This window comes from Aythya fuligula, chromosome 13 (assembly GCF_009819795.1).
Source record: "Aythya fuligula isolate bAytFul2 chromosome 13, bAytFul2.pri, whole genome shotgun sequence".
NCBI classification, from domain to species: domain Eukaryota; kingdom Metazoa; phylum Chordata; class Aves; order Anseriformes; family Anatidae; genus Aythya; species Aythya fuligula.
Genome location: NC_045571.1, coordinates 1,286,436 through 1,309,530, shown reverse-complemented (window position 1 = coordinate 1,309,530; position 23,095 = coordinate 1,286,436). Strand labels below are relative to the sequence as shown.

The following is a 23,095-nucleotide window of genomic DNA, read 5'->3' as shown; positions in this document are numbered from 1 at the left end:
ACTGATGTGCATCAGTAAGAAAAAAATGGGTTACATTCCTTCACATGAGGTTGTCTTGTTTTTGTTTTTGTTTTTTGTTTGTTTGTTTGAAAATGGAGGTACCCAAAGATGCAGTCTACTCAGAGAGAAATTGATCCCAGTCCTTTTTTTGGCATTGGAGGGTCCTTAGAGTGTCAGCTTGTATTGTACAGTACTGGGAAAAGAATGAAAAATAACCCAGAATAATAGGAGAAGGAGACGCATTAACGTGTATTAATGCATGAATATTTCTTCCTGCTTTTCTGTTAAAAATAAGAAGAGATGTCGTCAAATGCATGACAGAGGGGGCAGCTGGGATGTCAGCAGGAAAGAAGGGGAACACTGCAAATCAGGAACAATAAAGGGAGCAGGATTTCCCTGGCAACACTACATTTCATATGTTGAAAGGACAAGTGCTGGCAGGCCTCCAGCTGTACTGCAGCAATCCTAGACAGTTATACTGTTGCAGTATGTAAATAAGAGTGTTTGGAAAGTGAAAAAATATATTGTTAAACAAGAACTATAGGAAAATGGGAATACAAACAAAACAGTTTGTGTTTTTCCAAGCTTGACTAATGTAACATTGTGACAGGTTGGTTTGTTATTACTGAAATACACTAAAATCATTAACCTTATTAAGGTTTTTAGTGGGTTTTGAGTGACTGTGCTGGTATTCTCCAAGAAGCCACTCTCTTCTCCTGTCTGTTCCACGTCAGTCATCCCCATAAAAGCTCATTTCCCTCAAGATCACAAGAGCTAGCTCCCTTTTTGTAGCTCCAAGGTCCATCATTCAAAAGGTCAAGGCCAAGCTTCTCTTTTTCCCACACAAGTTCACAGTCTTGCAGTGCCTCTCATTGCTGGGGGCTTAACTTCATTGCAGCCAGGAACTGATACTACCCCACCATGGGCCGAGCCATGCCAGCTTGAATCCAAGTGATTCAGACAATGGCACTGACAGCAGTGCTGCGGGATGTGAACTCCGTTGCACATCCTGGGCACTCACCTGCTAGTGAGACGACGACACCCGTGCTGCTTCATCTTCTCTGCTATGTGTCACCAGTTATCTCATTAGGTTTCCAATGCTGTGCATTCTTAGGCCATGCCCTCTCTGGCTGGAGTTTAGCCTTACTGCCAGCACTTCTGTGCAGAAACTGCTTTAGCAGGAAGGTTTGTTTTCTTTCTTAGCTCTCCCCAGATTAGAGTTATTGCCTCCAAAGCAGGATAGTGTCTTCAAATCAAGAAGTAATGTATGAAGTGTGTGCATATTTAAAATATATATATATAATTGTTTTTGATTGTATTTGGGTTTACAACACTCATCAAGTAAACCAAATAATAAAATGTAATGCTCATAGAGAGCATTATGAGCTTTAATGCTTATATGACCACAGAGGTAGTATTTGTTCCTCAGCAGATAAACATAAAGAATTAGAGGAAAAGGTTCTTTATCAAAATAGATGGACTGCCATCCAGTAAGTTTTCATTTTTGTACATTTTGTAATATGCCTGGCTACTGCATTGCTCAAGAAATCAACATTGTAAGTGGTACTGTGTTCACATCATGATTGTGAAAACTAAAGCAAGCATCTGTTGTTATTACAAAAAAACATAATTGTACTTTTTTCCTGGCTATAGATATAATAATGTTTTCATATTGTTGTTTTTTTTCCCAAGGTGGTCCAGGAGGAAATCCCAATCCCTTCAAGTTTTGTGAAGCTGAGTTATCTGAGCAGTCGAACACCAGGATATAAAACTTTGCTGCGCATGATACTGACACACGCAACCATCCCTTCTGGAATGACAAAAGTACATCTGATAGTTGCTGTTGAAGGACGTCTGCTTCAGAAATGGTTTCCCGCTGCAGCCAATTTGGTATACACATTTGCCTGGAATAAGACAGATATATATGGACAGAAGGTTTCTGGTCTGGCAGAGGCTATGGGTACGTAGAATTACCTTAATATAAGCAGAAGCACTAACATGCACTAAGCCAGGAAAATAGAGCTTATAAATTTTGTTACCATACTTGCATTGTTTTTACATCAAATGCCTCTTTAGCTTAGTTGACCCATGTGATATGGGGACAGGACGAGGGGGAATGGGCTTAAGTTGAGCCAGGGGAGTTTTAAGTTAGATGTTAGGAAGAACTTCTTCACTGAAAGGGTTGTGAGGCATTGGAACAGGCTGCCCAGGGAAGTGGTGGAGTCACCATCCCTGGAAGTCTTTAAAAGACGTTTAGATGTAGAGCTTCGGGATATGGTTTAGTGGGGACTGCTAGCGTTAGGTCAGAGGTTGGACTCGATGATCTTGAGGTCTCTTCCAACCTGGAAATTCTGTGATTCTGTGATTCTGTGATATCCTAGAAACATTTATTTTCTTGTTCCTCTGATGTCATCTTTCCAATTTAATCAATTTGAAAATCCCTGTTTCCCTCTGAGAATGGTTATGTACTAATGGCATTATATTCAGCTGTCTTTGTTTTTGAATGTTACTTTGAATATGACCTTTGGTGTGTCATTGCTTCTGTCATTTTTTGGCTGTGACATTTAAAATGTCATTTCCACTTAGGGTTTACAAAATTCTAACTTTGAGGCACACTTTCTTTCTCCATTTCATATCCCTAACAGTTAGGACTTCTTGATTTGTTGTTTAAAAGTATTTCTGAGAAAAATACTACGTTTCATCATCTATTTTACCAAGCAGCACAAACAGCAATTTTGAGAATTGCAACAGAAAAGTTGTCAGTGAAAATACAATTTAGCCAGCCATTGTTGGCATGAATTTCATTATTTGGTTTCTAAAAGACATGCTATTTCTTTTAATTGATTCTGGGGTTATATTCCTTAATGGACTAATTTTACAGATACTTTCTATCAAGGTTATTTATTTTACCAGTGGAGCTTAGTACTGTGAATAAGCCTTATTCACTTCTGTAGGAGTTCTGATTTGCTTTTTAAGTCAGAAGGATTATAGCAAGAAGCATTGGCAGGATCAGGCTGTAAAATAAGAATAGCAAGGGCTACATGAAGCCAACCTTCCTCACAAGGAATGCATAGCCAGAAGCTGCGTTAAGGACCTGTTGTGTCATCCTTGCAGTTAGTGTGCCTACAAATTGGCCAGTGCAAAGACAAAGGTGCCATCCAGGCTGTGCTAGCTCTGGCAGCTCCCAGCACATCTGCACTTGCCTGTTACCATGTGCTCCCAGACAGGTAGTCTGTGAAGCATCTGTGCGTAGAGGAGACGGGAGAAAGAAGGACAATAGCACTTTCTTTCCTACCTAGAGAATGGTGTAGATGTAACCATTGTTGTCAGCAAAGGATAATGTTAGAATCAAAAATAGAGAGTATGATTTACATCATGAGTTGTACACAGGAATATACCAGAAAACAAGGAGCTTATTTTAGGGCTGTGGTCTTGCAGCCTATTTAAACAGACAGAAGTGCAGGCTGCTGCCAGAGGGGATGTTCCTGTGTTCCCTCCTTCTCCCATGGGCCACCATTCACATACATTTGATCATGAAATGAGCCAGATCAGGAACAAATGCAGCTAAAAACTGAAGCAACCAGAAAATAATTGATAAATTTTCAGCTTCTTTAGTTTCCTGATCTGCTTTGAATGCTAGTGGAGCAGCATGGGTCTTCTCATTTCAGCTGTAGCTCACACGTTACAATTGGCCTAAAGAGATTAAATTCACCTTTAGCATGAGGCATTCTGAGTTGCTGCATTATCCCACGTGCCTCCAATCTACCACATCCAGCTCACATCTGCAGAAGTGTGGACAGCTTTACAAAGGGGACAGTAGGTGCTGGCACTGACACAGCACTCTGGACCCCTGGGTTTGGCATGTGGCAGGGAACAGGAGCATCCTTTTCAGCTCATCCCATGGAACCTCATTGTTCGGGGGCAAATCTAGCCCTAGCTCATTACAGATACAGCTTCCTGCTTGTACTTTGCAGTGACAGAAGGTATTAAATGAGTTGTTGCTTTCACATACACATATTTCTGCAAATCCAGAACAAAAGCAAAACTCAAGCATGCCTTTTGGGCACCCACTGGTGATCAGGCAGGACCAGCAATGTTACAGGAGGCACTTGCAGCTTTCTTTGTCTCATTTACACAAGCCCTGCATTCAGGCTCTGTCAATACATGTTAACGCTAACATGTTTGAGATGGAAAAGTTAGGTACACCAGCTCCCTCTCCATCATTTAAGAGTCTTCTTATGATCATCAGGTCTAATACATGCCTAGAATTTAAAACAACTCAAATCAAATACATAACATCTTCTAAATGAAACTGTAGTTATAGTAGACTGTAGATGTTTGTAGATTCCCAAATTAGAAGCAGATGAGTTATATGTTTAAATATGCATAAAGCTTATACAATGGTGCTGGGTAACAACTTTTTAATTGTTTAATTGGTGTTGTGTTGATTTTTTTGCTTTTGCTTAATTTAGTTTAACCATGCTTCTTGCAAAACTGAAACAAAAATCATTATATTTTAAGTGCATTTTTAGAATACTTTGTTAGATTCTAATAAAGGTTTAATTTGACACTGTAGTACTCAGGGACCTTTATCTGCATCCATTATATAAATTTTGTCAAAATAGTTTTCTCTTCCAGTATATTACCAATATTTAATAATGCATTCTGTTCAAATTTCATTTTAATTAAATTAAATTGCAGCAGGTTGAAGTCGTGGAACTCAGGAATACAACTGTCTGCCTCTGGTTTTATAACTCCTATAAACATCTTTATTCTTCTTCAGGATTGTTGACAGAAATGATCATGTAACCAGTTATAGAAAAGGAGACTTTGAGCATATTTCAACACAAAAATGGTTTTGTTTAAATTTGTATAGAAAATGTTAGCTGGTGTTTATCTATTCCAGAAGTCTAACACACCACCATTTTCTTTTCTCAAAGGAACAGCAGAAATGATAAAGTAGCAATTTTTTGTTCTAAATAAAAGAAAGGTCACGTGAATGTTGCCACAAAATCTTCATGGTATAGTTTGCATGCTCTTGTAACCTAACATAGGAAAAGGAGAGATTTCAATACAAACCTCAGTAAATACTCCTGTATAACTCCCTACATGCTCAATCTTTCTCCTGAAAGTCCTTGAATTCCCCACAGCAGGAGGAAGTGGAATGCAAGGATTTACCCTTCCGGATGCAAATATAAACTCTTGAGAAGAATAGTCTTAGGTCTTCTCAGTTTATTATTCTACTTATTACTTTAGCTGAGCCTTATATTCATTGTTCAGAGTAAGATGCTGATAAGTACAAATACTTTAGAAGTTGAAGTAGAGGTCACTGTCATGTTTAATCATGTCTTTTATTTTTAATCTCTATTTTGGAAGAGCAGCAGGAGAAACAGCAACAGCCCTTAAACCATGATATGCTGGCTCTAGTAACAGATTATTCTTGATTCTTCTAAAAATTTTTGTGAAAAGTGTAGATTGTTGGCTGTTAATGTCCAAAGATTTAACAGTTCTCCTTCATGCAGTGAAATCTCAGTCAACTAAAAAAAAAGGGCAATAAATGAATTTAACCAGAAAGTAACACCCCACAATGAGGTTAAGTGGAGATTGTCAGTTCACTTACAAAATCAGTGTTTTTGCAAACCTTCTAGACACAAAATATTTATTATTCAAGTAGCACTGTAGTTGCTTGGCTGACTTTATAATTGTTACACTTCACCTTGACTATTTTGCATGCAAAACAATTGATAGGAAATTTTCATGGATGGCAGATAAGTGCTTCCCTTTAGATGGTTTGGGATATCCAGTGTTAAAATTACTCAAAAGTTCCTTTTTGAAGCCTAAATTGTCAGAAGGAAATTTTTAGTGTGCAGAATAGTTTTTGTTCTTAAATATAAGTATGCATAGAAACATATTTGTAAATATGAAGTGAATGTTTGTCTAAGTGTCGCTTACTGATGGGAAGGGACAAAAAGGCAGCCACTAACTGTGAGCATGGAAGAAAGAACTTTTAAGAAAGGGGACTGTAATCTCTAGAGGGTATTTGGCAGCTATAGGCAGAGAATAGCAGTCACTTTACAGCGTTAGCTACAGTGCTGGTAAGTGTGCCACTGTGGATCCATTGGCACAGATTCTCAGTTGGTGAAAACTGTTATGCCTCCCTTGACCTAAATATCAGTATGGTACCTTACAGCAGCTGAAGGTCTGTCCTGTGGGTCTGTAATGGTTCACTTAGCAAGGCTGAGTGACACTGTATTATAGGTCTTTACTCTTCTCAAGTACATACATCTGACACAGGATTGAGCGTGTTAAGTGCATGAATGGAGTAAAGATACTAACGTATAGGTGAGCATGAGGTTGCTTTGTAGGAAAAATCAGCCCTTTATTTTCTCCCTGCATTAACACCTAGAAAATAGCATGTTCAGTTACTGAACCTTGATGGCTCATCCCAGCACAGGAGGTCAGTGGCTGTTCTGGAGGAGGCTCCATGCCTGCAGCTGGGCACTCAGACAAGGGAGTCACCTTGGTTGCAGATTCTAGACAAAAGTGCTCCTGTAAGTGAAAAATTGAACAGAGCATGCAGACTGAAACCTGTAAGTTTTAAATGTACAGTATGTACAGTACTTGAGATATGATTGTTACAAGTCAAAGTTTAGCTCCAAAAGCATGTTCTTTCTACTGAATTGATGAAGCAGCTCTGCTAAGTAAAATTGATGTAAGGAACAGCTTTCAGTTTCGCATAGAATATTTATCTTAAAAACAAAAATGTTCCATACTATAGAGCTGGTCAAAATATTTTGATTGAATCTAGTAGCAGAATTTTGATTATATTAAAACCATTTGCGGTTCAGGTAAAACATACCTAGAATTGCTAGGTAGAAAAATGAGATGAAAATATTGAAAATGTCAGAAAAGAGTGTTTCTTAAAATATTTTTGTATTTCTTCTTAAAACATTTTTGAAGGCATTTTTATTTTGGAAAGGCTAAAATGTGTTAATATTTCCTAGATCAAACTTCTGGGATCTGATGTCAAAACATAACTTTCAGTTTGGCAATCCACTTCTGCCCAGCTACATTCCTTATAATTACAGCACGATCTTTAGGTTAAAGATTGCTACATTTCAAAAATATCCAGTGTATGAGAATTCAATATCAATATGCTCACACTTAGAAAAAAAGAAAGCCAGATTGTTTTAACCTGGATTTTGTTTTTCTGTTTAGGCTACTGCTCAGAGAATTCACAGAAATACAATAAACTATCAAGTCAGAAGTCATTGGAGGAGATTTATGTTCTTAAGACAATCTGTAACTGATAACACAAAGTTCTCTGCTTTGAAACTGTAGTAACCATAGCTGTCGTAACATACTAATCCCTTAAACTCTGTTTAAAAATTCCATTTGACAGTAGCAATCAGGCAGAGGTAAATTAATGACATCATTACTTGAAAGGTGAATATCAAAACCTAGAATGAAAATTACTTAGTAGTTCACAGAGAAAAAACTAAACTGATAGATCTTTAATTATTTGGTTACAGTGTCCGTGGGTTATGAATATGAAAAATGTCCTGATTTTATTCTGTGGGAGAAAAGAACAGTAACCCTTCAAGGCTTTGAAATGGATGCTTCAAATCTGGGAGGCTGGTCAATAAACAAACACCATGTATTAAATCCACAAAGTGGTAAGTCCTTCCTTTATTAACTGGCCACACAGAAGAATACAAATTTTAAAGGAATTAATTGTTCAGATTTTCAGTATTACTATTTCTAACATTTAATCCTCTTTCTTTGAATCTGCACTATCCTTTATTCAGAAATGAACTGTAAATGCCATCTGAAAGCCTGTTTTTAATGTTCTGGCTCCCAGGTATTAAACACTAATATCCCTAACTGTTGTGATTATGAGCACAGTTTAGTCATTTGGGTGGGAAAAGGGCATGCTCATTTAAGTTTGTTTTCACACTGCTTGTATGGAAGTACTACATTTTAGGTCAGTTTATGGTGTGTTATATTCTCAGTGAAGTGCCTACATTCCTAATTCATCCTATGACTAACCTTGATTAGTAGCAGCGTTGGTGGTCACAGCTCTAGGGAGACAAAACATGCATGGAAATGGAACAGCTGAGTAAGAGGTGGCCCTTCTAAAACCACCTTGCCAGTCTGCTGAGCAGAAGCTTTCGTTGCTGCCCACTTTTCAGAGAAGTTCAGTTACTCTTTGGGATAAGCAATCTATTCAAATCCAATCAAAGCATTAGGAAAAAAAAAATGGAAATGCTTTTTATGTCACATCATTAACGCTGCATACAGATTCTTCAAGCATGGAGACTTGAATCTGTTTTTTCATTGCTTTTATTTTATTCCTGGTTTGTTTGTGGTGTGTTTTTTTTTTTCTTCCCCTAACTTCTTTAATCAGGAATAAAGTCTTAGTGAGATTAAACTATTAAAACAATACTTATAAATGAAGTTAACTGAAAAAAAAAAGTATGATTTTGCAGATAAATAACTCACTTTGCTTGGGAGACTTGGGGTCAGATTTCAGATCACAGAAATCATTTTAGTGCTGGATTCAGTGAAGTTCTCTCAATTTTCTCCTACTGGGAGTCTGTCCACTGAAATCTGTTTCCATCTACAAACTTCTGTAATGAAGATTCATGTACAGAGGTATGTCTGCTAGGTTTTTACAAGTTCTGTTGTTGAATGCACAACTACAGTATAAATATTCCAAATACAAAAGGTCAGATTTAGTTTGTAAATTATCTGGATTTCTGTTTTGATTTAAAATAGTTTGACATTTTAAATAGCAGTTCTTTCATGCCCTGTCTTACTGGTTTGTATAGATTGTCTCTTTTAAATGCCAGCTATTGACATTTAATACAAAGAGAAATCTGACCTCAGTCAGCTCAGCCCCCAGCTGTGTGCCCTATAGCCTCCTCTTTAGTGCCAATTTACCACTTACATAGTTTAATTTCAAGACTAAATTGCTGGCACTAAGTCCAGTTTATATATAGTTTATATAACTATCTGCTAACTGCAGTGGTTACTACTATCATTCACCATATAGGCACTAGCATGTTCTCAGACTCTGTAAAACAGACAATTACAACGCAAGTGAGGCTAAACCACTGCCTTCCAGAGCACGGGGTGTATGGTGACAAATTGCTTGCTGGCCCATCACAGCTGTGTGGCACAGCCTCTCAGGAAATCTGACGAGCAGTGACCACAGTGCCTCCTCTGAAATCCTGTGAAGAGGCCTGTGCCCTCTTCCCCACCCCAACAGTGAGAATGGCGAATGTACAGCCTCTCATACACACTCCTCTTCCTCTCGTGTTCTCAGTGCGCTGGGCACTGTCAAGGCTGAAATCGGAGGGAAGGTGTTTGGATCTTCATCCATTATGCACAGAGATGCAGCTGGGCAGGGTGTAAGCACACGCTTGATTTGCAGTCTGCGAGTCTCCTTTGTGCACAGGTTGCGTATGAGGGCATCTCCAGCGAGGAACACAAAGCCCGGGTAGAGCAGTGCCTTGCCTATTTCTCATGACCATAATAGGCTTTATTACGCATAATCAAGCACACCTCACTCAGCCATATATGAATTAGAAAAGCAGTTAGGAACAGACAAACAATAACTGTATCATAGCTAGGACACACCTAACAGAGCAGCCTGCAGGCCCATAGTAAAGCAGCAAAACTAAATAGTCAACTTTATCACCAAAAAAAGATAAAAATAACTAGTGCACTTTTGATCTTGAAACTAGTGAACTGCTTGTTGATTTCGGATAAATAAACCATACTTATAATGAGGAGGATATGATTCAAACCTAGAATTATACAATTCAGACTTATCTCCATACAACTGTGAGTGAAATGAAAAGCATGAGGAGCCTTCTCAAATCTGAATTCATAATTAAAAATGAAAATCTGAATATATTCAGATTTTCATTTTTAATTAAAGCATTTCTCTGTGCATATGGAGAGCTGCACTTCTGAGAAGCATGAAATTTATCCAGTTTTGAAACACTGTCACTGGATTAACTACAGAAATAGCATTGGACAATAACATAAATGTCTTTCTAAAAATTCTCTGTTGCAAAGTGCAATTTTGTTTTCAGACTAAAACCACTTTGCTTCCTGAGTTAACTAGTCCTGAAGAACTTATATTTAACTTCAGCCACTAAGCCATGCTTCCAGTAGCTCTGCTGATGTGTGCGCTGTTCCTGCTCAGAGACGAGGTGGCTACGCTTATCTCCCTCTCCATAAAAGCTATTCCTCTCAGAGAGGTTACAAAATAAATAGAATAGAAAAGTTGTGGAATGAATAGATAAAATTATACAGACTTGGATTTAACAGCACAGTCTGAGCTTTGGAGGGACAAGAACTGACATGCAGAAACCATACCAATTACAAACAATGCTATAGTGCCACATGTTAATTATCTTTAAAAAAAATAATAATAAAATCTGATTCTTGCAGTTTAGCTGTGAAAAATATGTATTCCAATGCATGGCTCTCACCGCAAGCTTAAGATTTTAAATGTATATGTTTTTGCATCAATATGAAGCTCACATTGACAGAGGATCCCATCCTTTTCTCAGCTATACTGAACTCCTTTTCTACTTTTCCTTCAGTCCAGAGGGTCAATCTCTTACAATTCATTACATGATCTGAGTTGAATGTTTTCTAACAGAAAGGTGTCAGTCAGTTTGGAAGATCTTCAGGGTATTTCTCATAATCCAGAGAACACATACCAGAAATGCTAGTTCCTATATGTAGTCCTTGTAAAAATGCAGATGAATACAAGCAAATGCACTATTAACCAATTTTTCAAAGTATTCTCTGAATTAAATTTTTCTTCTGATGGGCAAGTATATTGATTTCAGTTTTTATTTATCTGGGGGAAAGAGGAGTACTTTTAAAGGGACTTTATGCTTTACAGTAACTCTAGCCCCAGTGCAACACAGCACTGGCTAAAATTAAAGCAGCAGCTCGAGAGCCTGAAATTAAGTACATGGTTACATTTATTGACAGCAAAAAAGATATTCTCCAGAGCCCTAATTATTTACTGGCATTTGTGTGAGGCAGTTGAACGATTACCTTTACATTGTTAATTTCAGACAAAGGGCAGCATCTTCATTTAGCTGCATTTTTATCCGGTACATAAGGGAGGATATTGCCATTAATTTTGCTGGCATATTTCTAAGATGCCCTTTTTTTAAGCAAATGTTCAACCAAATACAAGTATTCTGTCCTTTATTGTTCAGATTTTTTTTTTTTTAATAGAATTCTCTTGAAAACAGCTGTGGCAACACTTAAATAATTCCACCGAGAATTTTAATTTGGCTTACCTGAGAGCCACAAAAAGAGTTTTACAAAAGTGGAGAGAGACAGCACACACACAGGTACATCCACTCTACTTCATGAAAACACTGAAGTGTCTCAATGTATCCTTACTGCAGCACCCCAGTTCTCGGAGTATCAGGAAGAGTCCTCCAAAAGTATATTCCCTTGTGTTTATTCCTTTAATTATGCTACTTTTTTTTCCTGATGAAATGCTGGGATTTCTAAGGGGAATATGAATGCTTTAATGCTCAACTTTCACTCAGAAAAAGTCAAAATTTTACAATAATATGCCATTTAAAATGTACTTCTTAAATATATTATTACATTGCTGTTTAAAATAAACACTGCAGATATCTACCCAAGAAAATGCATGTTTGCACTGGATCTGGTGCTAACAACCTAGTAGCTGGGAAGAGTCAACAATGTATGCCCCAGAGCAGTACTGAAATAACTGACATTTTGGAAACTTGTTTTAAACTTTATGGCAGCACATAATATATTCCTGTTGGTAAGAAATTCGCTTGTGCCTCAGTTACTTCTAGCTTGGCTTTGCTGCAGTCTGCACCATTTTTATATACCATGAAGGACTCACATTTACATTTGAATATTGATTTTGTACTGCCACTCAGTGCTCTTTTGTGAAAAATGCATAGTAGTCCTGCTATTAATCTCCTTTAATTAAATATTCAAACTGCCTCAGAAATTCCTCTGCTACCTAATAAAAATTTATGAATAAAATGAATATTAAAGTAGTAATCCCTGAGAAATCAGATAGCACTGCAATTAACAGTCAATTTGTTAGAGCATTAAGCAACCATGAGTTCTCCTCATGATGTTGGCTTTTAAAATAGCCACTCACCACTAATTGACAAAGCAGCGATGGTGAAACTTGGGACTGAACAAAATTGGAAGAGATTAGTGGAACCCTGTGACACAGCCTTCAACAGATCAGGTGGCTTTTGCTATTTTGCCAATCTGCTGTTCTGTAGGATTTCAAAAGCCCAAATTGCAGAATAGTTTAAGCACTATACATTTGCTTTTTTTTTTTTTTTGTCTCCTGTTTTCTCCCCCTTCCTTCCCCTTAGGAATTGTACACAAAGGAAATGGTGAAAACATGTTCATTTCCCAGCAGCCACCAGTCATCTCCACTGTGATGGGCAATGGACACCAGAGGAGTGTCTCCTGCTCCAACTGCAATGGTCTTGCACTCAACAGTAAACTCTTTGCCCCAGTTGCTCTTGCTTCTGGGCCTGATGGGAGTTTGTACATTGGAGACTTCAATTTTGTCAGACGGATCTTTCCCTCTGGAAACTCTATTGGCATATTAGAATTAAGGTAAAAGAAAATATGGTTACCTTTGGCTAGTGTTCCCTATCCTGGCTGTGATACACCTATGAAAACTACATTTTTTCTTCATGCTTTAAAGAGGCATCTGCATTTGGTTGCTTCCTGAACATGTGTCTCACTGACTGTCAAACCTGGTCATTAGAAAACATATGCATTGTTTCAAGTCGTCAGTTTAAAAAGGCATCCTAAGAGGCATTTAGAACAGATATTGCATAATGAATTTCTACAGAGTACAGAATTAATAGAGCTAATTATTCTTCTTGTGGGTATTTTCATGCAATCCCCCCAAAAAGTTGAAAATCCCCTTCTCATATGGGCTTTTCATGCAATTTTCCCCAAAAAGGTTTCAAATTCCATGAAGCTTTTAGAAAAACACCCCACCCCTATTCAATAGCAAATATTCAAAGTGTCACATCAGATCACAGCACTGAGGCTGCAGACAGACTTACCATGTTTGAAATTAATACAATTAAATTGTTCTTTATCTGTAACAGGATCTGGCTGGGTTTAAGCAGATGAGCAAACCTGGCATTGCAGACTGATGTGTCCCAGGCTGGGCCAGTGCCACTCTTAACAACTTCCCTGCAACTGACTCCTGCTTTGGATCCCCTTTCAAGGCATAGGGAAAGGCAGGAAAGGTTTTGGACACCGATGCACTAAATTTCTTTTACTTAGCACCCATGAATTTCTAACTAGCTAGCATTGCAGGCAATGAAATTGTGGGTTGATTGTTCAGAATGAACTTGAAAATGTGAAGGTGGTGGGTGGTGAAAAGGAAACAGATTTTGAGAGAAAGAAGCGAATGCCAGGAAAAACAATGTTTTATTTGTATACAGCAGTTAGACAAAGAACACCGTGTTGTGGAGTACTAATATTTCTTGTCTTTTTTTTTTTTTTTTTAAACCTGAACCGGTCTGTCTTACTAGGAATAGAGACACAAGACACAGGTGAGTAAAAAACACTAACAGTAATACGTGAAACATGTCAAATATGTCTTACAAAAGACCTGACTAGTGGAAGTTCTTATTTAGGAAAACACTTTGAATTTCATAAATACAAATGTAAATCAAATTCACCTTTAGGGTGATTTGGTTTGTTCCCTTTGAAGGAATCAAATCAGTTGATCAACTGATTGATCTAAAAACCTGTTTGCTGATCACCAAGCAGCAATGGAGAGGTTTGAACTTGCAAGCTGGGAATGCTGTTCATAGCTGTCCTATGCTTTTCATAATATGCTCATATGATGATAGATATAGCCAGCCAAGCAAACTGGGGTTTGGCAAGGAATAAGACAAAAGGCTTCTGAATTCCCCAAGAGCCTGTGCTTTCATGGTTCTAGTATACTTGAACTTTAAAATCTGCTTTAGTTATGGGGGGGTGCACTAAGAGCACAACAGATCCAAAGCTGAGGGTAGCACATCACAGCTTGGTCCTTGCTTCCTCCAGCTACAGCATACACAAGTTACTTTTCCCATTTCTATTAAACATTTTAACATTACAATGCAAGTTGTTAAAAAAAAAAAATAGTGTTGGACGTGAGGCTTGTGCAATAGACTGTGGGATTTCTAACAGTCCACCTGCAGAAATGACGTTGCTGGCTAGGAGGAGACAGTGAGGCACCAAGACACTGTGTACCCTTAGAAACAAACTTCTTGGCATCTAAGTACATAAATGAGATAAATAAATGAGCTAAGCTAATGACTGCGTGGCATAGCAGGAAGTGTTTCATGGACGGAACATGTGTTCTGCAGGCTGAGATTACTGGTCAGAATTACTTGGTATAACCACTAGAATGCTATTGAATACTATAGGTTATTTGCCATCCTGCTTATAGATGTATTTCATATGTTTTACAATAAAAGGTTAATAAAAATGGAATAATTCCTAGCACAAGGTTTTATATTTTAACTGAAGGATCATTTCCTTTTTCCTTTATACTAAGCCGATCAGTATCTTTGTACACTAATGAAAAGAAGCAAATTGAATGTACTTTGTAATGCATTCAGAACTTCAGTCAGGTTTTTAATTTGGGCGTTTCTTTTGTAAAGTAGATTTTTTTTTTAATAACTAGTCATTATAATTGTTGGATGTTTTTTGTTTTGTTTTGTTTTGAGATAAGCTTAAGCCTTAATTAATTCAATTTGTGAAAATATACAAGTGTCCCAGTCCTATTAATCAGAAAATCATAGTTGCTTCTATCCATATCCTACCCAAGTGAAATCCATGGAAGACCTGAGGAAGTAACTTGAAGTTACTGTAGTCTTTGAGGGTACAGAGGAGCACTCATCAGTCCCAGTCTATGGTGTTCTGTTCAGGCTGTAAAGACCACAGCAAGGATAAATACTGGGTTATGCATGTCTTGGAGATTTCTAGGATGCTCACATGGAAGCAACAACTGGATGTTTTCATGTAACAGGCCAGGAAAGAAAAGGCTCAAAATCCAAATCCTCAGCACAATCTTTAGTCTCCAAAACAGCAGGAAAAAAGGTTTTGCCAGGAAAAAGAAAACAGTGGGGAAAAAAAAAAAAAAAAAAGTGTAGTTTGGAGAGTAGGATACAGAAGACACTGATCTTGTTTTTTTGACTGTTTAAAAAACAACTCAACCTATGTGGTTTTCTAAATTTTATTGCCTTCAAGATTTTAATAAGATCTAGGGGCATCTAAAGGCATCTGATAACCGGTCAAATGGAAACTAGACTTTGAGGTTACAGGGATAAATTGTACTACAGGCCTGTTACCATTTTTTCTGGAAAGATTCATCATAAATCCTAGGCTACTTCCTGTAGTTTTTAATAGGATAATTTAAATAACCTCTGATTTAGGTTTGATTGCAAACTTCTACAAAGATGAGGAGCATTTGATTTTTTTCCATTTTTACTCAAATTCTGTAAAAATTTCAGTATTCAAGGCTTTTAAGCATATATAACATTGAGTTTTTTTAACAAACAGTCTTATTAAATGTAATGACAAGTGTGACAGAAAATGTGTCTACAAGGAGGGTATATCATGACCCCTGGTTCTCTACAGTTTCTGCATGACAGAGAAAATGTTTATTTAACATTGTGAATTCTCCTTGCAACTTTTTCCATGGGAGTATTTTATTAAAGAGTAATCTTTTAGCTGGTCAGTCTCTTCAGAGATCACTCCAGAGAGCATAAATGATTCTCAATGTTTTTAACAAACAATTCTATAGTAATGGTGATACGCAATTCAGCATCAATTGCCTTTAGCTCATCCACTTATTCTCTTGCATCATACTGTGGTCCTCTCTCATTCCCTGAATTTCCTTGGACTGGGTTTCACATCTGTTCCCCAACTGTAAAAATACCTCATTGCTTATATATTCCCATCTTTTGTAGAAGCTTATGACTAAGGTCAGCTTTAAGCTAGTCTAGCTTGTGACCCACTCCTCAGAGGTGCTGAGTAGTTTGTCCCCTTTTGAATGGAGAATGACAAATGAAACAGGCCCAAGTTCTGTCACATTTACCGTGGTACAGCATCGGCCTGATTGCTAAGAAATCAAAGATTTCAACTGATTGTCTGTTAGAGGTTTCTTAGCTATATAGAGAGAGTACTCAGATTGATAAAATAAAAAGATATGTTGAGTATTTTACATTTGCTTGCAACATTGCTTAGCAAGGTAGAGCTGTCTAATTGATGATTAATAAAGCTTAGTATCTACTTCAAACAAGCAAAAGCTTCATATTTAAAGAGACTACATCAACCTGAAATCTAGTCAGCAAAATAAGTCAGTGTCACTTCAGGCATTGCATATCTGTCCTGGAGCCTCTACCAGTTCTTCAGCACTGTACTGTCTGAATTCGTCCTTTCCTGATTTGTGGTGGCATAAAAACCTGGGTCTGCAGAAGATCATCGCCATATCTAGCATACGACAAGACTGACAAATCTGAGAGAAGTAAATCTTGTTTTGTAACCTTGTTGCAGAAATCTTAATTGTTAAGGTATTAACATTTGCACAATTAAGTAACAAAAAGATACCAATTTGTCAGTCTTACAGATCTGCATAGCAATACCTGAGTGTATTTGTATAGGACAGTTCCATAAAGAGTTACAGGGAGGTCATCTCACACAGCCAACAGTCAGAAATCACCTCCTTCCCCAGAAGAAACTTGGCAGTGGTAAAAGTACTGCCCGAGACCTGGATGCTCTGCCAAGCAGTGAGCACATCTCTGCCTCTGCCCATCTCTTCCATTTTCAGTAACAGACTGAGTGATTTGAAGGATCTACACCTATCCAGGGTTTGATTCTATTTTATAACCAGGACTACAGCACAAGCCCATCAGTTTTGGGGCACTGGTGTGGTATGCCACATGCCTAGGTGATTTCCTCAAAATGGAAATTAACTCTGCATTCAAAAAGATACAAAATGTCTTACTTGCTAAAAAGATGCAGCCCAGTGCTCTGATTAGAATTTATGATCCTCACCATTTAATTAACGTATGTAAATATTTTTTAATAACATTTTATAAGCTCAATAAGGCACTTCAGTGCATGAATTATGGTGCATTAATTCATGCCTAGTTGCACTGACAGTGCTTGGCCTTCTGCCTCTCTCCTGACAATACAGTCAGCATGAATTAAGGCACCATATTTCATACCTTCATATTTCCTAAGGTTTAGAAACAGATAAAAATAACCAAGAGTGGGTATTAGTACCCATGCAGAACAGTCAGTGATTCACTTTGCTGCAAGTCATAGATTTGTTTTCAGTGCCAAGACTACTAAGAATTAATGTAGAAAAAATGACCTTGCTTTTGGAAGTAGTAATTATTAAATAAGCTGAAGTCAATCCAGTTAGCTTTATACTGGCCAGACCAACACCAGCAATACCACTCTCTGCATAAACTCTGCACCTGACACTAAGCTGGCTGGACAAGCCTTACAGCCACTGCTAATTGCTTCTTCCTCAGCAGTGGTGCTTGGATGAGCACCGTGATAAGTGGTGTCACTTATGCCTTCCCATCCCCAAATCATTGAAGAGCCACCTGGAGATAAATAGGAGAATACAAGTGCCAGGCTAGCATGACCAAAGATGAGTAAGAAAAACAATTTAACTTTGATGTTCTTCTGTTCTCTTTTAGTACAAGTCCTGCACATAAATATTACTTGGCTGTTGACCCAGTGTCAGAATCCCTTTACTTGTCTGATACCAACACCAGAAAAATTTACAAAGCAAAATCACTTGTTGAAACAAAGGATCTGGCCAAAAATGCTGATGTGGTGGCAGGAACAGGTGATCAGTGCCTTCCGTTTGACCAGAGTCACTGCGGAGATGGTGGGAAGGCATCAGAGGCATCTCTCAACAGTCCAAGAGGTAAGAAAAGTATTTGAACTACTTGGGGAATCAGCTTTCATCCTCCTACATTACTTAGAAATTCAGATGCAACTGGATATGCAAAAACTGGTCCCAGGTGATATGATGTGATTAACCATAGTAGAGCTAAGTAATATTATAAAGCTCATTCATCTTTTGAATACGAAGAACACTCTGGCTAGAATCAGCTGAAGTGGAATGCCAAATTCTTTCACTCCCTTTTTGTGAGAGTCCTAAATGGAGTTTGAGTTCAACCTGAGTACTGTTTAGGGTTCGGTTTAGAGTGGTTAGGTTTTGGAAAGAGGAAAAGAGCAGAGCACTAGAGTGAAAGGGACTGCTGAAATGAGGCTGCCCAAACCTTTCAGTCCTGGCCAATTTTTTGGGGAGCCCTACGTGGGATTGTGTTGGACCTGGGCAGTGTGTAAAGTTAGGGTTCAGAGCAAGAAAATGCACAGACACCCAGCCTTAGTGATGCTGCAGATATGCTGCCAAGATAAGGTTAGGGCTGTCCAAACGATTCTGTCCTATCCCCTTTTTGTGGGAGGGCTAGGTGGGATTCTAACTGGATGATATTCCTTGCTATGGGGTGGTAGACAGTGGAATGGGTTTTCTAGATATTTTTGTTTCCCATCCCTAGAAGTGTTCAAGGCTAGGTTGGATGGGCTTTGGGCAACCTGATCTAGTGAAGGATTTCCCTGCCCATAGCAGGGAGTTGGAACTAGATGGTCTTTAAGGTCCCTTCCAACCCACACCATTCTGTGATTATAAAAAATCTTTTCTTGTATGGCAGCACTCCTATTTAATTAGCTTTCTATTGCAAGGTGTCAGCATTTAATTATATTTAACTTCTAAGCAAATAGTGTTGTTGTAAAGTCCATTTTTTGTGTATTTGGATGACTGTGGTAACGTTAGTGGGGCTTACACATTTTAAGTCAGGGCTCTTCAAATGAAACAGCTAGTAAGATCAAATATATGGAGAAATCTCGTTTGTTCTTCCTCATTAAGTTTGCTTTTTAAAATACAAGCATCTCACTTGCTCCCTTTGAAGTAAGCATTTTGCTGAAGCCTTTCTGGGTACATCCTATATTGTCACAGGCAAAATGCACGTGAATCCTGAATCCTCACTAGTGGCACAATTAATCTTGCAGTGTGCATTAGAACTGCAGTTTGAATTAGAACTGAGATAATACGTCTCTTTAATATCTTTATCGATGATCTGGATGAGGGCATCGAGTGCACCGTCAGTAAGTTTGCAGACAACACCAAGCTATGCGCGTGTGTCGATCTGCTCGAGGGTAGGAAGGCTCTGCAGGAGGATCTAGATAGGTTAGACCAATGGGCTGAGGTTAACTGTATGAAGCTCAACAAGGCCAAGTGCCGGGTCCTGCGCCTGGGGCGCAACAACCCCAAGCAGAGCTACAGGCTGGGAGATGAGTGGTTGGAGAGCTGCCAGGCAGAGAAGGACCTGGGAGTGATGATAATCTGCTGAATATGAGCCAGCAGTGTGCTCAGGTGGCCAAGAAGGCCAACAGCGTCCTGGCTTGTATCAGAAGCAGTGTGGCCAGCAGGTGTAGGGAAGTGATTGTCCCCCTGTACTGGGCTCTGGTGAGGCCGCACCTTGAGTATTATGTTCAGTTTTGGGCTACAAGAAGGACATGGAGGTGCTTGAGCGAGTCCAGAGAAGGGCAATGAAGCTGGTGAGGGGTCTGGAGAACAAGTCTTATGAGGCTCAGGGGCAACCTTATCCCACTCTACGGGTACCTTAAAGGAGGCTGTAGCAAGGTGGGGGTTGGTCTATTCTCCCACGTGCCTGGTGACAGGACAAGGAGGAATGGGCTAAAGTTGCACCAGTGGAGGTTTAGGTTGGATGTTCGGTGAAGCTTCTTTACTGAAAGGGTGGTTATGCATTGGAGTGGGCTGCCCAGGGAAGTGGTGGAGTCACTATCCCTGGAGGTCTTTAAAAGATGTTTAGATGTAGAGCTCAGTGACATGGTTTAGTGGAGGACTAGTTATTGTTAGGTCAGAGGTTGGACCAAATGATCTTGAAGGTCTCTTCCAACGTAGACAATTCTGTGATTCTCTAACGCAGCTGATCAACTCCCAGTAATATCCCTGGAACAAAGGGTAAACGACAGCTCCAGTGGCAGAGGCCTATGTGGGCTTTTAACAAGCCCCCCTTCTAGCACACTGCTCACTACTAACAACTGGCTCTAATGAAGTTTTGATTGTTTTTCTTGAGCTAATGAAGGAAGGCTGTGTAGCAGTAGGAAATTTGAATGTATATACAGACAAACATTTCTAGGACAAGCAAATAATCCTGTTTTAAGGCTTAGCAAGTGACACAATTATAGGTAGAGCAATCTCAACATGTCTTTAATGATGGAAGTTATGTGTGAGGTAAGTGCAAATAAATGTTGATCTTCACGTAGCTTATTGTTATGAATCAATTATAAAAATAGATGAAAGATTTTCAGATCCTTTAGCAGGAACATAATGTATTACTACAACTGATCATATCAAATTACAATATAATTAGTGGTTTCATCTTTCTTACTGGCAAAATATCTTTGAAAATTTGTAATATGCTATCTACTTTTTAAATATTCATGCATAGCTGGCTTCTTCAACAGGTGCTAATCATAGAGATATTAAGTGGAATAAAAAGTACAATTCATGAGTGCTGGGGCAGCCATCAAGAATTTAAAAAATAACTGTAAGCTGACAATGGCAAATACATTGGCAAATACATTGCATACATTGGCAAATTCAGGTAATGGCTCCCAGATGATTTATGAACCTAAAGTATATCAGTTTAAATTGAAATTGTTTGTCATTTTCTGTGCTCCTTTAATTTCAAGGAATTGTGGACTGGCAATTAATTTCAAGGAATTGTGGACTGTGGAATTGTGGACCCTTTTTGTGCAGGGCCTAGCATAATGCAGCACCAACCCTGCCACCAGGGAAACACAAACTATTAATTGTGCATTATCATGATGGCCTTACAAATGCACACCTTTGTTTGCTTCTACACTAAAACACTGGGTAACCTTGAAAGCAGTAGGAAGTATTTGCCTGGTACCTATAGATTTAGGTATTTATTAAGTATATATGAGTTTTTTCTAATTTAAATAGAATTTGGTGATTATTTTCAATCACTTATTTTGTTTGTTAATGGCGTAATTATTAATTTAGATGTCACACTTCTACTGAAAATACATTCACAACGTACATGCAAGTATTTTTTTTTCTAGAAGACAGGAAAAACTGACAAAGAATCTCTGGTGAGTCCAGAGATTCAGCAACATCTTATCCACATCTAAAGATACTTGAATACAAAGCAACACAGCGTTATGTAGTATTTGATCACAGGACTAAATGAATTGATGTAACTTTTCATCTGAGATTTTTACAATCCAAAAGTGTATACCTCATAATGCAGATAAAGTAATTGTCAAAATATTTAATATATTCAAATGCATTCCTCAGTGACCATGCAAGATTAACATTTATTTTTAAGCTGATGTAGAACTTCCTTTGGCTCCATTTTTTCCATCTGCCTCATTTTTTTCCAAACATTCCCTTTTTCTGCAATAAATAACAAATGTGTTGTTACTTGGTAGAAAGGTTGTATCTGAGAAGGAACTGCTTAGTAGCTGTCTGACCTTGGTTAGTTACTCCTCAGATGTTGTATTCTTACTTCTGCTCCTGGCTGCTTGTGACTTTGAATGGAGGCTTATCTATATGACTCAAGTTTATCCATTTGTAAAATTGATAAGAAATACCTACTGTGTAACACTGTTGTGAAACTTAATCCTGTTTGGTAAAGTCCTCAGAACTCTGCAACTGGAAATTCATATACTTATTTTTCTGAATGAAAGTTGCTTCAAATACTGTTTTAACTTTTTTGAACTCAGATTTTTCTCTTTTGGTAGGAAGGCAGGTTATTTATTGTTATTTGGAGTATTGTTTTTGGAGTCCCATAGATTTTTGACTATTTAAGGCTTTCAGCTGCTTTCATCTCTCATTATTTGGCAAGTCTGTCTTTGCCAAGTGACCAGGAATTGAATGCCAGACAGTAAAACATCGTGAAGTCACACTGGTCACTTATGATTTGATCTTACCCCAGCTTTCATTTTGCAGTTAGCAAATATGTGGGGCTTTGTTTGGTCTGCGAAGGACTAGAGATGGGACTTCACGAACATCTATCTTGCACAATTGTGTGTTTGAGCTGACTTTGAAAGATGCATTTAAACATGCATGGGTGATGTAGTTGAAACTTGAACTTCAATATATTATTTTTACTGCAACTTTAATTCTGTGTAGAACTCGGACTAATGAGTCATGTAATAGATGACCAAGTACTTAAGCAAAATGTGAAATGGTACAAGGTGGGAACATAAAATAAGAGCTGTGACAAGCTGAACACATTTATTACACAAGAAGATATTGAAAATGAAGAAGTAACTACACAAGATATTAATCACTGAGTTCTAATATCTTGAACTTTACTAAGCAACAGATTTTAATTTGGGGGTGGGGAATTCTGGTGGGTAGGGGAATTTTTTTGATTAAAAGGTATTTATGGCATATCTAGTCACCAACATTATCATTTGAACAGTCTGCATTAATATTTATAAGGCACTAAGAGATAGTGTCCTGATTTTACTAGATTAGTCACTGAATACTGGAGCAGCAAGCACTACAATTAATAGAAATACCTGGGGGTTGCTCTATTTAACAGTGAAAAGCCAATACCTGGATCAAAGGCATTAAACACTTACCCTGCCTTTCTGAAACCACTGGGCTTTTAGACATGTAAATAATTGCATCTTTCCAGGCTTAACTGTCAGAGGCAGTGAGAGGCTGAGACAAACAAGTTACCAGATCTCAGCTGAGATAGTGTTTCCCAGTCAGTACACCAAGAAAAGTGACTTAGATTAACATCTGATTTAAATTACTCTATCTTGGGGCAGCCTCAGAACATACGCACAGGAAAGCTAGTGTGGAAGAACAAACTAAGTAACTTTTCTTAAACCACCAAGTCCCTCCAATGATTGAACCTCAAGGTACAGAGGTGACTTA

At 38.2% G+C, this 23,095-nt stretch overlaps 1 protein-coding gene across 9 annotated transcripts in view; it reads left to right on the top strand.

The window, feature by feature from the left end:
* The window catches only part of TENM1 (teneurin transmembrane protein 1), a 908,570-nt gene that overhangs the window by 829,136 nt on the left and 56,339 nt on the right, over positions 1-23,095 (top strand). For all 9 annotated transcript variants that reach the window (XM_032196349.1, XM_032196354.1, XM_032196351.1 and 6 more), the window contains 5 exons: positions 1,693-1,960; positions 7,533-7,676; positions 12,417-12,666; positions 13,605-13,625; positions 17,781-18,013. In XM_032196349.1, coding sequence (XP_032052240.1) covers positions 1,693-1,960; positions 7,533-7,676; positions 12,417-12,666; positions 13,605-13,625; positions 17,781-18,013 — 916 coding nt within the window. The remainder of the gene's footprint in view (positions 1-1,692; positions 1,961-7,532; positions 7,677-12,416; positions 12,667-13,604; positions 13,626-17,780; positions 18,014-23,095) is intronic.